Source organism: Oryctolagus cuniculus, chromosome X (assembly GCF_051225735.1).
Source record: "Oryctolagus cuniculus isolate XC-2025 breed Fujian yellow rabbit chromosome X, ASM5122573v1, whole genome shotgun sequence".
Lineage (NCBI taxonomy): Eukaryota > Metazoa > Chordata > Mammalia > Lagomorpha > Leporidae > Oryctolagus > Oryctolagus cuniculus.
Genome location: NC_142888.1, coordinates 4,414,978 through 4,429,273, shown reverse-complemented (window position 1 = coordinate 4,429,273; position 14,296 = coordinate 4,414,978). Strand labels below are relative to the sequence as shown.

At 41.8% G+C, this 14,296-nt stretch overlaps 1 protein-coding gene and 1 pseudogene across 12 annotated transcripts in view; one reads left to right on the top strand and one right to left on the bottom strand.

Annotated features, from left to right (window-relative positions):
• CDKL5 (cyclin dependent kinase like 5) overlaps positions 1-14,296 on the bottom strand; it is a 221,712-nt gene that overhangs the window by 42,418 nt on the left and 164,998 nt on the right. For 11 of the 12 annotated variants that reach the window (XM_089324161.1, XM_051826953.3, XM_070067277.2 and 8 more), the window contains 2 exons: positions 8,777-8,928; positions 3,282-4,248 (listed from right to left, as the gene is read on the bottom strand). In XM_089324161.1, the coding sequence (XP_089180287.1) occupies positions 3,282-4,248; positions 8,777-8,928 (1,119 nt within the window). The remainder of the gene's footprint in view (positions 1-3,281; positions 4,249-8,776; positions 8,929-14,296) is intronic. The other variant, XM_070067270.2, reaches the window with a different exon arrangement.
• On the top strand, positions 10,930-11,559 carry LOC100354891 (cytosolic iron-sulfur assembly component 2A pseudogene; annotated as a pseudogene).

The window sequence follows — 14,296 nt, the reverse complement described above, 5'->3', positions numbered from 1 at the left end:
CATGAGTGCTCATCTGTAGCGCCACTACCATTCCCAACTCGCTCGAGGAAGTGAGTCACAACCTAAGAACAGCATCCGGGCCACAGGGCTGCTCACTGAGTGGGGGAAATGGAGCATTTCCCACTCTTGGAGAAAAAGATTAAGGAAGAAGGCATTAGGAGGAGTTAGCGGCAGTTGTGTATCTGCACGTGACACATAGAATACTATCTAAAGCCTCTGTGATATATCCAGAGTATTTTATTTAAAATTCAAAATGCCATGCCATCTTTCTCCTCTCACTCCTCAAATGCTGAGCAGGGATGCATGCGGCGCAGGCTTTCTTCTGCCAAGACCTCATTTGACTGTTACCACTTGTATTGTTAACAAAAGCCTCTAGGAAAGTAGAGCAGAAAACAAACAGTTGGGAGGTGGCGTTTGGTCTAGCGGTTAAGAAGCCACTTGGGATACCCACACCCCCTGTCAGAGTCCCGATTCCAGCTTCCTGCTAATGTCCACTTCACGGCTCAATTACTTGAGTCCCTGCCCCATGTGGGAGACCTGGAACTGAGTTCCTGGTTACTCACTTTGGCCTGTCCTAGCCCTGGCTACTGCAGGCATTTGGAGACTAAACCAGCAGATGACAGATCTGTCTCTCCCTCAGACTCTCTGGCTGTCAAGCAAATAAAAAAAATTTATTTAAAGGAAAACAAATTGTTTACATCTAACCTAAACTCAATTAAGATTCCCGGCCGGTGCCACGGCTCACAAGGCTAATCCTCCACCTGTGGCGCCGGCACCCCGGGTTCTAGTCCTGGTCGGGGCGCCGGATTCTGTCCCGGCTGCTCCTCTTCCAGTCCAGCTCTCTGCTGTGGCCCAGGAAGGCAGTGGAGGATGGCCCAAGTGCTTGGGCCCTGCACCCGCATGGGAGACCAGGAGAAGCACCTGGCTCCTGGCTTCAGATCGGTGCAGCGCCAGCCGTAGGGGCCATTTGGGGGGTGAACCAACGGAAGGAAGGCCTTTTTCTCTCTCTTTTACTAACTCTGCCTGTCAAAAAAAAAAAAAAAAAAGATTCCCTGTGCTTTTGAAGTTGGCCACAGTACTTTGCATGAGACAATCCTATGATTCGCTCAAGGCTTGTGTTCATTTCCAAGCTTGCCATCCTTTTTGAACCTTTCAACGTGCGTGGATTTTCTTACAGCTCGGCACTGTACCTCCTGATTGGACTTCAGGTTCAGTTAATGGTTGGATCTATGCTTAGCCCACAGTAATTGCCACCATGTTCACAAAAATCCTTTCTCTGGAGTTCTCAGAGAGCTGGACTTTCTTCCTTCTTCTCTCTTTACACTATGCTTAATGCAAGGATGCGTTAGCTAGCATTGACCTCTGCCTCCTGTCTCTGAGCAGCTGCCAGGATCCAGAGATCTTTCTAGGCTCTAGAGGATCTCTCTTCCCTACAGTGACTCTTCAGGGGAGCCCACTCATGACTCCACTGATGGCTGTCACAGATGTGCACCTCCTGCCCTCTCCTCTCTCTCACCTGATGCTGGATGGACTTCCCAGCCTCTGAGAGCACACCTCTGCCTGGGGGCCCACAGCCGCTTCGCCCTCAACAGGTCAGCGGGGTATGGGTAAAGGAGCTCTGACTGCAGCACCTGGAAGCTGCCTCACACCCCAGTTCCAACCTCAACTAGCTGGGTAAACACTCTCAGCCTCAGCTTGCTCATCTGTGAAATGAAGGGGCTGAATGAGGTAGCTTCAAAATGCTCTCTTCCACTCTGGAAAGGAACTCCTAAGACAAAAATCTCAAAGTCTTTTTCCTCTGCTCAATCCTTCAACCCACAAGTCCTACTGTTTCTCCTTCTGACCCACTCTGTTTTTCTACCAGCGTTCACTTAATCCACAACACAGTCTACTCACCTCATGCTTGAGTTACTATAAAAGCCACTCCAAATCTTGGATTTTTGACTCCAACACGGTGAAACGTTGCAATCCCCAAAGCATGCTATGCTATTTCACAACCCTAAAATCCTCCTCTCCCTGCGATGCCCTCTTGTGCCCTCCCTTCAAGTTTCTTTCCTGATGTGACCATCACTTTCTTCCCTGAGTAAATCCTCTGGAAAAATCTTGGTTCAGATGCCACCTCCTCTGAGAGGCTCCCACAACGGCTTCCCGACTGTCACAGCGGCCGCCACGGGGTCTCACAGCAGCAGAACAACTGGACTGCTGGCAATGTCCCACAGCAGCCCATCCGCTCCAGGGGGACAGGGCCTCCTCTGCTCTTCTTTTCAGCTAGGCCTCCCAGGGCGCCTCGCATGTCCACTGCCAGCCGGCCAGCCAGAGCGTGCCTCTACAGCTTAGCCTGCAGCATGAGGCTCAGTGGCCCCTACAGTCATTTCTGACTGCTCCTGCTCCCAGTGACCTCTCCCATTCTCAACTCCTATTTATAGTCAGTGCCATCCTAAGTTAGGTCACAATTATTTCATACATAATTTAATCCTCCCTGAGAGAAGTTTCTGAAGGGCAAGGGCCCTACCTCAGACCCTTCTGAGGGCCTGGAAACACCAAGCAGAGAGCTGCTCTCCAGCCCCCAGCACCAAGGAAGCAAGAGCAACACCTGAAATCTGAGACACTTACGCTGTGCTGGCACTGGGCACAGCGCTCTGCACAGAATCATGAAAATATGACTCAGGACACATTCTAGAGTAAGAATGGGACTTCGAAGCAGGTCACTGTCAGTGCCAGAGTCCGACAACCAGTAAGACAGAAGAAGCGGTAAGCTAGAGTATTGCCTTAAAATTGAAAAACAATCCAAAAGATTGAAAATTAACATTTAGCCGGGCCTGAAGTTCAATTTACCTATAGTTCTAGAAAAAATTAAAAAATTCATTAAACTCAGTTAAGATACTAAGGTATTAGCAAAAAGGTTTGACTTAAGCAATATGGTTTATAGTGATTAGAGAAAATACCCATGGAACACTGGATTTTGAGAAAACTAAAAAGTAACTCATATACTAATGAACACTGTAATAAATTAACATAGATTCTCAACAGATATGCCAGAAAGGACTATTTAAAAAAGGAAACAGGTTACTAAAAACAAACTTTTTAAGCTCTCTTGAGCACTCAGCATTTGACTTAAACAACTGGACCATTGTTTTTTAACAGAGTAGTCAGTCTAGAGCTTTGCTCTCTGCATCCTATCAAGGATGCCATAGGGAAACTTGCAGATTGGCCTGATTCGCACCCTTTGCACCACCTTCCCAGGAAGAGCCACCAGATCCCGTCAAGGTGCTAAGCTGTACCTGGGGTGATAAGAGCTGCAAGCTGTTGGCTCTGGCTGCCATCCCTTGCCCGATGCTCAAGCTTCCGTCCAAGCCTTTGGCTCTGACTTTGTCTCGGGTCACGTACATGGAATGTCTGTGAGGACGCTGCTGAGAAGAGAAGGGGCTGGTATAGCCCAGTCCGTAAGAAAAGGATTCATGAGGTGCAGACAGTGAATGGGAATGGCTGCTGTCCATGTGTTCGGGCAGCTTCAACTCCTCCATCGTTTTAGAATGCCTGGTTGTGGTTCTGCGTGAGTCCAGAGTGCCCTCACTGCGGTTATTTCTCCCTGAAGGGCTGAGCAAAGTTCTTGTGTCACTGTGCCTGGTGGGGGTTGGGCTGGTGGGAGAGTTCAAGTCCAAGCAGCTGGATGGGAAGTATCTACTGGTATTGGACTCTGCGACTTGGGCCCTGGTTTCAGAAAGGTTGCTCACAGACTTGGAGTCACTCAGCGCCCCGTGGCTTTTGGCCTTGGTTCTATAGGAAGGACTCCTCGAGGACTGGGGTATGGTGTCGATATAGCTGTGCCGGCTCTGCTTCTCACTGGGCTGCAGTGTCCCGGCTTTGCTCTGAGAGCTTTCCATAAATGAGTGCCGGTTCTGCTGAGATCTACTGCTTGACTTGAGGTACTTCGTGCCCGGGCCTTCTGAAGGCTTTGGGTCAATATTAAAGTCGAACTCTGTTTTTGACTTGGCGTCTTTTGGGCTGAGAAGGTGTGGTATGTTGTTGTTAGTGAGATCTTTGCTGGCAGACCCAGGCTGAGTGCCTGCTTGGTAGCTTTTGGTGTGCATTGGACTGAGGGTAGCTCCAGCGAGGTTTCCATTTAGGAAGCTTTCGTTGGCAGGGAGGCCTTCATCAGCCCGGGGCAGAACCACACTTAGGTTCTGGATGTCCTTGCTGTTAGATCTGTGGTGAGACTGTAAAGCAGTACTTTTACTGGCTTGGTTTCTGTGTTTAAAACAAAAGAAATGTATCAATTTTTCTCAACAGCAGACACATGTTTTAAAAAAAAAGAAAAAAGAACACATATTTCAAAGACTGAAAGTATTAATTCTCTCAAACACATGCCTACCAATGACAAATAACTCTTCAGTAAGAAGTCTGTTCCTTAGACCAAGTCATTCTGCCACAAAGCACTGGTCCTGAATTGTTTTGGCATTCATAAACACTTGGCTAACTTACTGTCAAAGCAGTTTCTAACTGATCATCTGGTAAAACATACTTTCACTATGCTGGTGTGTTTGTTACAGAGCGCTTGCAAAGAAGAAGAGAGTTGAGGTATAGATAAACTCTTTGGTCTGCCTGAATATCAGAAAACAACATTTACACTTGAAGGTTACTGGGTTCTTTGAACTTCATTCTTTTTTGAAAACCTTGTAGCTTGCTTCAGCAATACAATACTCATAGTGCATACATGTCTTCAGCCTGAATAGTCAAAGAACGAGAATTCCAGCAACTTATTAAAGAAGATGACACTCTAAGAAGAAATGTAAACCGCCCAGTGAGGTTTGTCAGAAAGCATCATGATCAATATGTATACTTGGAAGATGTGGCTCTTCAGATTATCTACTTACACACTAAACAGGAATCTTACACTGCATCAGGGGATCTGAAAGTGTTAATTTCCTGCCAAAAGTCACAATTTATTCTCTTTTTCATTTCACACCTCATTATGCTAAAACTGACTGAGGCTTTCTTTAGGACTCAAAGCTTCATTTCCTTCTAGCTTTAAAATACAAAATATAAATCCCAAGAAAAACGATTTTCTCTATTTGAAAGTGCAAATTGACACTATAGCAAGGTCAGTTTGTTCTCCTGTAACTATTTAAAGGACCAAATAGTAGCTTGGCATAGGTTAGAATGTTTAAATATGAATAATGGTTTACACAATTCACAATTCCCTTTTTAACTTACAAAATTTTGCTGTAAATATCGCTCTTTCTAAAGATGTCTTGATTTGGAAAAATTCTGCTCCCACTAGACACTAACTGGAAGGAAAATCCCTTTCTGGTTTCATATAGAATGGTAATCCATGAAATTTCCCTAGGAGAATCTGCATGCTCAAGCAGCAAATGGAAGGGCTCTTTTCCTATCCAATTTTTCAGATGGTGATCTCTGCCAGAGCTACATGAGGATGTCAAAAAATAGCTTATATTAAGCCTATGAAACAGTGTGTATCTCCTAAAGCACTCACTAATCTCTCCCAGCTAGGTCACAAGAATCACAGCATTAAATAAGGCTACTTCAGTATGAGCTAACTAGATGGCAAGTCCCAGACCTAGGAAGAAATTACAAAGGAAGGAAAGTTAAGTTTCATTTTGTGATAAATGAGGTCAACAATCTATCTCCAGATCAACAAAGGACAACCCATGTATCCTAAAGGCATCAGGTTTAAACCATTAGAGTTGTCAATTATCAGCTTGGTAGCTAAAATAGCTACTTTTCAAAAACCCAACAATGATAGCAGTCTCTCTCACAAATCAATCTACATGTATTGGTTATTCTCCATCTGCCCACCCCCGATCTGTTCTTCACCCCTCTCTGCCTGGTCCCGGATCCCAGGAAGCCAATGGTGAAGACTCTGGATCATAGTCAGGCTCTCAACTTCCAGGTGGCGTTAGCACTGTAAGGCATCAAAGGACAAGAGGGAAGAAAAAGAGGCTGGGAGATGTCTTCCCCACTCCTTCTGATCATCAGTACCCTGCCTCAAGTCACAGCTGTGTCCCTGCAGAGGATACCTTCTGTGGGATGGGGTTCTTTCAGCCCAGCTCCAACTCTCCTTGGGCTCATAGAATCCTATTTCCTCTCCTTTCACTTTCAGGCCTAGAGGACACATAATACACAGATATGGGAAATATCCTAAGCTTAAAAGAGGACCAGAAAAGGAGAGAGAACAGCCAAGATATCTGCTAGTGCTTCTGAAAATGTCACCTACACGAGATCTTAGGAAGAACGTACTTACAGCAATGTAAAGCACAATTCCTAACATGCAAAGAGAGGTTACAGAGTTAAGGTAGAAATATCCATTGAGAATTTTATTTTTACTATTATTATTTTGGTACAAAAGAGCCTAAACCATGATTCTAGACATTTCTGTCTCAGGATGAATCAGAAGCCATTGAATTTTGCACGTAATTCCTATGTAGAAAGGGTATTATATTACTTTCAAATTGGAGTTCTGCCAAAGCACAATAAAAAACAGGTTTGAAAATTTCATAGATATCATTGACACATAACTGTGAAGAATCCGTGTTAAACTGCCAACAATTTAAGAAGATTGCACATATAAGCCCTACTTAAACGGCTGGCAGTATAGACGGATGAACAGACAGACAGGTGGTTAAAATTGTCTGTTTAAAACCAGTTTGAAAAGCAAAAGTCAAAGGTGCAGCAAAGCTATATTTTTATGGGAAAGGTTGGTGAAGCAGGACCCATGAGAGTGGTGGTGTGGGGCAGGCTGAAGTACCATCAAGCCATGGCCGAGATGAGAAGACCCTCAGGAGACCCAGAAGGAATAGGGATGGGGGTAGGCAAGTGATATAAGAGTCCATTGCCTATGCCATAAAAAAAACAACTTGGAAGACAGGGTATGTGAGAGTGTCTGTGTATTGCCAAGGTAGGGGAGGATGTAAGTGGCAACCAGTGGATATGGCACTGTAATTATCTAGAAAATGGTCAGAGGAAGTCCCAGGGAGCTACAGTCTATGTTGAGATATAAGCAGAATTAGTGTCCCTAACAAGAAGGACTTCCATGAAGAAAGTATTGACCATAAACAAGTGTGGAGAGAAAGTTCTTGGGCACATGTGAAATGGGATAAGGTTATTCCTACAGAAACCATTCAGGATTTTTCTTTAATATATTTAATACAGTGTCAGGACCCTAAAATGAACTCTTCCAGAGATTTTTCTTTGCTTATAATTTCTATTCTTGAATAATGTCAAAAGGGGGTTTGGAAGAACTTTTCAACAACTCATACAAATCATATCCTATGTACCTCCTAAGAACAACACACATATCCCCAACTATCCTAACTATCCAACACACATATCCTAACTAGTTTCTCAGGGACAGCCTCAGGTCCCCATTGGTTAACCCCCAAAACTCTCTCAAGTGAGTCACTGGAAGACAAATACACATGCCCCTTTTCACAGTGCGGATTGCACCACTAATCAAAACTTCTCGTGGGTTTACTAAGCTTTATCCCATTGGGATAATTTTTCTTTGTAAACGTAATTTAGAAGAGCCAAGTGACAATTAAGTGGAAGGGAAACAAAAGTCCTTGAAGTGGGAATGACCTCAGGGAAAACAGGAATAATCTGAATGTCTCACATGCAAAGGAGCAACCAAATGATCACTACTATTCCCTGACCCCGTGCACTAAGATCGCATGGAAAGAAACAATAAACAAAACCCAGCTAAGAATGATCGTTAAGATGTGAGGAGAAACAATAACTAAAATATCATTTTAAAGAAGAGTAAACAGTCTACACCACAAGCACATCATTACAGTTAAGAAGAGCAGATACGAGTAAATGGTTATCACTAATTTATGGATGCTCTCCCAAACCTAAAAAGTACCAGATCTTGAGCTTTCAAATTTCTGATTAACAATTGCTATAGGAAGGAAAAATCTGGGAGTGTGGGAAATGAAATTCAAAAAGCTTCATATTAGGAATTATTGTTTCCTATTACTCTTCTTAGAGTAGATGAAATTATTTCCTAACTCCCATAATCTATCAACCCCAGATGATAAGATCAGCTACTCAGGAGATGACGACAGACAGGGAGATCATGCATCACCCTCCTATAAGTGCAGCCAACTGAATTAAGGAATGTCAGGACTGGAAAGACAACCATTGTATAGTTCAGTCCTCTGTGTACAAGAAACAGTTTTTCAAAAGACTATATGGAAAAATATTATTTTAAAAGCACCACTTTTAATCACTGACTTTACTATTTCCACATTCTTATTCTCATGAAAAAAGTTCTCAACTCAATGATTAAAACACAAGAGCAACAAAAACCCAAGACCCTTCTATAGGGCCAGACATACTTGTCCATTGCAAGGACTGTCCTAGGTAACTTCCCACCCACCTGTGTGTGGCATCCTACTCACCCTCCAGGATTCTCCTTACCCTTAACCCATTCTTCTTCTAGCCATCACTCCTGGGTCTCATCTACACAGAATCTTTCAGCTCTTAAGGCGGAAAAGCCCTTTAGATGCTAACCCAATGCTACCTCTTTCCCAGCAAATGCATAGGTTTCCATACTATACTTGTTAAAGATAACAAAGTCTTTAAGACCCACACAACTCTTTAATTGTGGTTCTGAATCATGTAATAAGCATAAGGAAGATATTTTTGAATAAAGAGGGCTTTCCTTCTTTTCTATAATTGCATCATTTTAACAGCCACCTCTTCCACCTACTTGTAAGACCAACACTGCATCTGTATTTCCTTAAAAGGGAATATTTACCTATTAGACAATGTGCTGCTTTCCACATGGTAAGGTTTTCTTTTTGCTGACCTTGAAGGGGAACGATCCAAAAGTCTCTGGGTCTGAAATGTAGGATGATTCAAACACTGTTCTGTCAAGTATCTGTCAGCTGGGTCCAACTGCAGTAAATTCTAAGGAAATAAAGTTTAGGAAGGGAAAGGATATTAGAAAGTCAAATTTAAGTTCAAATAAAAACATTTTTTTTTTCTTATGCAAGAAAGACATGATCTCTAACAAACACACTTTGGGTGAGGGATAGGGAGAAGATTATTTAAATCACTCATAATCTCACCATTGTTGTCTTCTTGCTATATATCTTCCCAGCCCTTTTGTGAATACCATAGAGATATTTTTCATAATACATTCTGGCTCATATTATACACATAAGTTTTGTATCCTGCAATTTTCACTTACTAATCAAAAACATTTTAACATAATCTATCCATTTAAAATATTTTAGTAAGTATATACTCATATGAAAAAATATACATTATTTATCTTTCTCCTGACCCCCAGCTACCCAATTCCCTTCTTTGGAAGCAGCCCAGGTTACCAGTTTCATGTTCATCCTTCCATAGATGTGCATGTGAGTGTGTATGATACCCAGGAAGGATGAACATATATAGATCTGTTCCTTTTATTCTATCCAAATAACAGCACATACACAGTTGTCTACGCTCAAGTTTCTTTCCAAAGACATACAGTCTTTAAGAGAGATCTGTTGGTAAAGACACCATATTGGTAAAGAGTTTCAACTCTATGGATGTAGCTTAGTTTGTTTTTAGCAATTCCCTAATAACAAATATTAAGGTAGTTTATTATTTTAACTGTACATTATGTATTTACTATTGCTTTATTGTTTATTAACTATATATTTACTATTCACTATTATGAATAATGCACCAACAAATAACCTTACAACATGCTTTTTAATGACTCCATATATACACCATGATGCACAAAGCCAGCCTTTTACTACTGGAAACATACTGAATGGCAGCCAGTTTTCACTATTATGATTAACGTTGTGCTGAACACATGAAACCTTTGCACATATCCATGATCCTTTCATAGGATAAACTCCTAAGGATGGAACTCATAGGGAAGCACATTTTTAAGGATCCTTTCCTATGTGTTACCAAATCATCCCCTCAGAAGGCTCTCAGATCATCTTCTTTTCCGTAATGGGGCAAGTCTGCCAATACCCTGGTACTCTCAGCAGCTACAGGCATTCTCATTCTCTTTAATACTTCTAAATTAGGTATTCTAAAAGATGGTAACTGGAAGCAGTTTTAATTCACATCCTTGCTTACTAGCGAAGTTACATATTTTATATGTTTTTTAGCTACTTATGCTTTTTAATTTTTCTGTATCTGCATCTGTATTTCTGTAAATGTTTTTTTAAAAAAAGGATTTATTTATTTATTTGAAAGTCAGAGTTACACAGAGAGAGGAGAGGCAGAGAGAGAGAGAGAGAGAGAAAGAGGTCTTCCATCTGATGGTTCACTCCCCAATTGGCCACAATAGCCGGAACTGCACTGATCTGAAGCCAGGAGCCAGGAGCTTCTTCCAGGTCTCCCACGTGGATGCAGGGGCCCAAGGACTTTGGGCCATCCTCTACTGCTATCCCAGGCCATAGCAGAGAGCTGGATCGGAAGCGGAGCAGCCACGTCTCGAACCATATTAGATTCTTTACAACTAAAATGTTTTAGTACGATATCATCTATCTTAATAATTCAACAAAGTTTTAAAGGGTAAATCATTATTAAAATGAATTTTTAATTATAAACTAGGCAAATATATAAAGAAAACCTGTATAGCCTAACAGAACACATTAAGACACAGTGAAATTTGCTCTTTGAAAGACTGTCATGCTCCCTCGAAGACAGGGTGAAAAAATGAAATTAAAGCAGTCATAAATTCATCTCTAGCTCATTTCCACTGGTTTTGCCCATTGCTACTCTTTGTATTCTGTTAAATAGTGAGAGCAATCCTAGGTTTGCTCCTAATAGCCAGACTTCAATTTCAGGTAATACATTTAACCTAGCTCCACAAAAAATTTGAATTCTGATCCTAAAAAGATTCTGCAGTGGCTCAGGTGGGATAGTAGCCAGGGATGGCAGAGCATGAGGATGGAGTGGGTGTCCACGCTGTTGTCCTGGACACTGAACAGAGAACCCTGTGGCTCTTAGGCCTTTTTGAGCGGGGAGCAGCCCCGCAGCCAAGGATCATGGAACAGAAAGCGCTAGAAGTTTATGATTTGATTAGAACTATCTAGGAGTCAGAAAATCCCAATACTCTGGAAGAACTGGAAATGGTAACAGAAAGTTGTGTGGAGGTTCAGGAGATAAATGAAGATGAGCACCTGGTTGTTATCAGGGTCACACTAACAGTACCTCATTGCTCTTTGGCAACTCTTATTGATAAGGGTCTGGCTGTGCTTACCAGTAAAACTTCAGTGGTGTCTGCCATTTATAAATAAGTTGGAGGTCTACATTTCTGAAGGCACTCACTCAACAGAAGAAGACATCAACAAGCAGATCAATGACAAAGAGCAAGTGGCAGCTGCAATGCAGAACCCCAACTTATGGAAAATGGAAGAACAGTGTGTCCTTGAACCTGACTAATAGCTGTTTTAAGAGCCACTGAACTGTAATTGTTTGCTATATTTCTTTAAGCTCTTTGTAAAATATAAAAGACTCATGTTTAATACATAGGTGACTTGTACCTCAAAGCCTTTTTTAAAGGATTATTTCCAAGCAAGATTTAATTATAAGGTAGGACCTAATTCGTTCAGTGTATAACATTCTCAGGACTTGTAACACTTAAGTGATCAAACAGAAAAATATTTTCTAGCTATTATGTGTAAGATGAGTTGCTATTTTTCTGACGCCCATTCTGATACAACTGCTTTTCAAGTCAAATATCTACCATGACCAAAGGTATTCAATTTAAATCATTACTCTGATCCTGACACAACTCTGAAATGATTTCAATTCTTTCTTATTCTAAAACAAAAACTGTGAAGGTATATGAAATGATTTTGTACTCACTGACAGTTAAAAGCTAACATCAAAACGGTTTCAACTGTAAGATACTAGTTTAAAACAAAGGAAAGTTGCCTTCAGTACTCTTAAATTAGAAGTCCATATGATTAGAAGATAAATATCTACTATCTCTTGTGCTAATTTATTTGATATCAGCAGTAGAAATTACTACATATACAAAGAACTATATTTATGCTTATGAAGATAGCTATTAATTTTCCAAATACTTGAAAGGGTGAGGTCATTATGAGGAACTTACCAGTTAGTAGTGTGTGTGTGGTACAGAGGGGACCTAATAATTTATTTTTTTAACTAAAATAAAGCCAATTGTGGGGATTTGGCCTAGCAGGTAAAATGCCAACTGGGACACCTGTACCTCTTTCAGAGTGCCTGGGAATAACACCCAGCTACAATCTCATTCTAGCTTCCTGATGTGTGTACCCTAGGAGGCAGCAGGTGATAGCTCAAGTAGTTGTGTCCCTGCCACCCATGTGGGAGATCTGGATTGAGTTCCTGGTTCGAGCTTCGTTTGGCCTATCCCCAGTCACTGTGGGCATTGAGGACTGAACCAGCAAACTCTTTCGGGCTCTCAAATAAATAAAAGTTTAAAATAAAAACAAAAGATTATCATTACAGTTATTCTTAAAATTATCAGGGTTTTGAATTAATTCTGGGAATTGTATCTTCACTAAAATGGTTTATAACAGATTTAAGACAAAGATGGCCATTTTAGGATAGCTATATATGGCCAAAATTATCAAAACAGCTTTATGGAATGACAAAGAGAATATTTTTTTCATGAAAGGATAACTGATATTTCTGATTTTTCAAATTCATCTTCAAAAATACCTAAAGGATAAAGAGAATGATTCTATTTATATAACACTCAATAATAACAAGGCAATATTAACTGTTGGTGACAAGTCAGAATTGTGGTTTTTTGGGGCAGTGGCATAAAGCTGGGTAGGGATTTTAAGGAGGCTTCTGCGGTGTTAAAATTTTCTCTATTTGGGGAGGGTTACACAAATACATTTGTATCATAAAAATTAACCAAGAAGTAGACATAATTTGAGAACCTTCCAAATGTATATTTCAATTAAAATGTTAAAGAAACATGACAGTAAGCCGGCGCCGCGGCTCACTAGGCTAATCCTCTGCCTAGCGACGCCGGCACACCGGGTTCTAGTCCCGGTCGGGGCGCCGGATTCTGTCCCGGTTGCCCCTCTTCCAGGCCAGCCCTCTGCTGTGGCCAGGGAGTGCAGTGGAGGATGGCCCAGGTGCTTGGGCCCTGCACCCCATGGGAGACCAGGAAAAGCACCTGGCTCCTGGCTCCTGGCTCCTGCCATCGGATCAGCGCGGTGCGCCGGCCGCGGCACGCCGGCCGCGGCGGCCATTGGAGGGTGAACCAACGGCAAAGGAAGACCTTTCTCTCTGTCTCTCTCTCTCACTGTCCACTCTGCCTGTCAAAAAAAAAAAAAAAAAAAAGAAACATGACAGTAAACATGTTAAATAAATAGTAGTTAGAATGTTTAGCTTCCAATCTGGTAGAAGTGCAGAAAGCTTCAGGATATTGTACTACTTTTATCTGTGCTAGCTTTTAATCAGAACAAGCTTTTAATCAGGTACCACACTGATGCTTGGTAATTATACTTGGTAATGATTTAACAAAAATATTCAATTATTTTTAACTAAAAGAAGACAAAAGGCAGAAAACACTTCCTTATATTTAATTCCATTTTCTAACTTGATTCTATTTATATTTTTAAAGTTACCAAATACTTACGGTCCTGATCAATAAGTAATGATTGTGTGAAAGAGCATATTGACAAAACTCAACTGATTTAACTGATAACTTATGCCTAATTAAACTGGAAGCGCTCTGATGGCTCTCTCTCTTTTTCTTTTTTTTTTTTTTTTTGGACAGGCAGAGTTAGACAGTGAGAGAGAGAAAGGTCTTCCTTCTGTTGGTTCACCCCCCCCAAATGGCCGCTACGGCTGGTGCGCTGCACCAATCTGGTGCCAGGAGCCAGGTGCTTCCTCCTGGTCTCCCATGCGGGTGCAGGGCCCAAGCACTTGGGCCATCCTCCACTGCCTTCCCGGGCCACAGCAGAGAGCTGGACTGGAAGAGGAGCAAGCGGGACAGAATCCAGCGCCCCAACCAGGACTAGAACCCGGGGTGCTGGCGCCACAGGCGGAGGATTAGCCAAGTGAGCTGTGGCACCAGCCTGCCTCTCTTTTTTTTAATAGCACTTCTCTATCTGTGTTCAGAATGCTAGTGCTTTGGGGTTTTATTAAAAAAAACACACACACACACAAAAAAAACAGTATTCAGTAATTGGGAGAGACAGACATGCTTAATTATTGAGATTTCTGAAAGCCTTCATAGATAAATGAATATTGTGAATCTCTACAAAAGATTATATGGTATGTGGACATTTCCCTTGAAGCCACA